This window comes from Asparagus officinalis, chromosome 5 (assembly GCF_001876935.1).
Source record: "Asparagus officinalis chromosome 5, Aspof.V1, whole genome shotgun sequence".
NCBI classification, from domain to species: Eukaryota; Viridiplantae; Streptophyta; class Magnoliopsida; order Asparagales; family Asparagaceae; genus Asparagus; species Asparagus officinalis.
The window spans coordinates 93,690,908-93,693,556 of record NC_033798.1 but is presented as its reverse complement, the minus strand read 5'-3'; the positions used below and the strand labels follow the sequence as shown (position 1 = coordinate 93,693,556).

Below are 2,649 nucleotides of genomic sequence, written 5' to 3'. Positions count from 1 at the left end.
GTACTTTGTCGATTTAAAACACCATAACAACTATCAAATCTAAATGTAATTAAATTATTTTTAACTTTTTGTGAAGGGTTAACTAATTAGTCATTCATCTTTAACTTTTTTCCCCTAACCCCCAGTGAAATGGCACCTTACTTTACCATATTACTCTATTCATTCATCTAAATGTCTAGTCCTAACAAAAACAAGTTGGCTCTTGTTTCCTCTTAGGACCTGTTTGTTTCGTCAAAAAATTATAGAAAGTGACAGAAAGTGGCCCATCAAAAAACAGACGCAGGGAAAATCCCCTGTTTTCCCCCACAATCATGTGTTTGGTTTGCAAAAAATAAAAAGGAAAGTGAATAAAAGTGAAGGAAAGTGAGGGATTCTTTCTCCCAAAAATTTTCCTCTCAAAAAAGCCCGATTACGGGGAAAACAGTACTTTCTACGTACAATATTATTATTATTATTATTATATTAATATTATATTGTTATATTATTGTATTATTGTTATTATTATTATTATTTATTATTTTATTATTATTATTATATATATTATATTATATTATTGTATTATTGTTATTATTATTATTTGTTGTTGTTGTTGTTGTTGTTGTTGTTGTTGTTGTTATTATTATTATTATTGTTATTGTTATTGTTATTATTATTATTATTATTATTATTATTATTATTATTATTTTCATTTAAACCAAACATTTAAAAATGAGTGAATCTATTCACACATCAATTGTTTTCTTCTTTTTTCAAGTTGAATCAAACTAAGAAAAATGGTGGAAAGTACTTTCAGCCCATATTTTTTGGCGAAACAAACATAAGAAACACTTTCCATGAAAGTAAAGAAAATACAAAAAAGTGAAGGAAAATGAGTTTTTGAAAATGAAGGAAACCAACCTAACAGGCCCTTACCAGCACAACTGCCTTGATATTAGCTCTCTCAAGCCGAAACTCTCCATTATTCTCCTCCTCCTCCTCCATAATCGACAACATGATATCAACAAAATCATTCTTCTTCTCCCCTCTCCTCCTACTCTCCAAATGCTCCTCAATAATCTTCTCCAAGAACACATCAAACACCTCATGCACCTTCCTCATCCTCTTCCTCATCCCCTGCACATCAAAAACCCTGAGCACCGGCACAAAATCATTCACATTGAACGACCCCAACAAGCTCATCAGCTCATTAGTGTTCTCCTTAAACCTCTTCCCATCCTCGTCATCACTCATATCTGCACGACAACTCGGAACCACGAGCGTACTCGTAGGGCCGCGCTGACGTTGACACGCCTGCCGTTATCGACGGCGGCGCTTATGGTTGGACAGAAAGCGTCGATTCTTGGTTGGCGGATGGAGCGATAGGATTCGATCTTCTGAGGGCTGAGGAGGTTGGTGACGCATAAGCGGCGGATGTGGCGCCAGTAGGGGCCAGAGTCGGAGAAGGAGAGGCCCTTGTAGTTGTATGACATGTGCCGCATGACCTCAGAGGGAGGGCGGTTGGCGAAGGCGGCGTCGTGGGTTTTCAGGAAGATCTCTGGCGGTGCGCGGGAGGCAGGTAGGGCGAAACGCATATACGGTGGGGATGGAGCCGAGGCGGTTGTGCATTAGGGGGGCTGAGTAGGAGGAGGCGAGGGAGCGAAGGACGGTGGGGAGGGGGCGAAGGTGGAGGCTGCCGATGTAAGGGGAAGGAGGCGGGCCGGGAGGGAGGGGAAAGGAGGCAGGGCGGCGGTGAGCGTGGAGATGGAGGAGGTAGGTCAGAGGACGGAGAAGGAGTGTGAGGAGGAGGGAGGTGGAGAGGAGGAATGAAGTCATGGTGAGAGTTTGTGCTCGCCAAAAATAGGATTGGCTTTTTCCCCTTCTTTTTGAGCCCAACTGAAAATAGGATTCCACACTTTGTAACACTTGTTTCTCACTGCCTATAAATAGGATGGCCTTAATAACAATTCTTTGTAACGATTGTGTTTCACTGCCTATAGATGGAATGACCTTAATAACAATTCTGACTGTACTCATAGTAACAATGGTTTCTCACTGCCTATAAAAATAGAATGACCTTAATAACAAGGAAAATGGTACACGCACACCTTGTGCCACACACTCTCTCTCTGCTACAGTGCACTGGGCCCACATGAAATTTAAAAAAAAATCTCATGTGGGCCTCATGCAGTGTAGCAGAGAGAGGGAGTGTGGTACAAAGTGTGCCTGATGGTGTGCCTGTAGTGCCACCCTAATAGCAATTCTTTCACAGACTAGTTACTTTGTGGGGAAGAGTCGGCCCACTAGTGTTTTTGCGCGCTCTCTCTCTCTCTGAACTCATGGTCTTCACTCTTCCGTATTGCCTGCTTTAAATTGGCATCCACATTGTGCTTAGATGGCAATTTTTTGTGGTAGATGCTCAACTACTGAACAATAACTACTAGAAAAAGAGGTTGGGCTCGCGGTTGGACTGTGAGCCCCTGTGGGGCCCGCCCCCTGTTCTCCTCACTACGAGCCAAATGGCAGGATTCCAGGAGACCTGTAATAGTCCATATTTAGGGGCTGTTTGGTTCCTTTTTTTTTGGTGGTAAAAGTGGGGAAAGCTGCCAAAAATGTTAGTTTTTTTGCAGCTTTCCCCCAAAATCACCCCTTAAAAAGGTGATTTTGGGGGAA

General features: G+C 42.0%; 1 protein-coding gene across 1 annotated transcript in view; it reads right to left on the bottom strand.

Annotated features, from left to right (window-relative positions):
- LOC109842183 (cytochrome P450 CYP736A12-like) overlaps window positions 1-1,230 on the bottom strand; it is a 16,079-nt gene extending 14,849 nt beyond the window's left edge. The window contains exon 1 of the mRNA XM_020411086.1: window positions 913-1,230. Coding sequence (XP_020266675.1) covers window positions 913-1,230 — 318 coding nt within the window. The remainder of the gene's footprint in view (window positions 1-912) is intronic.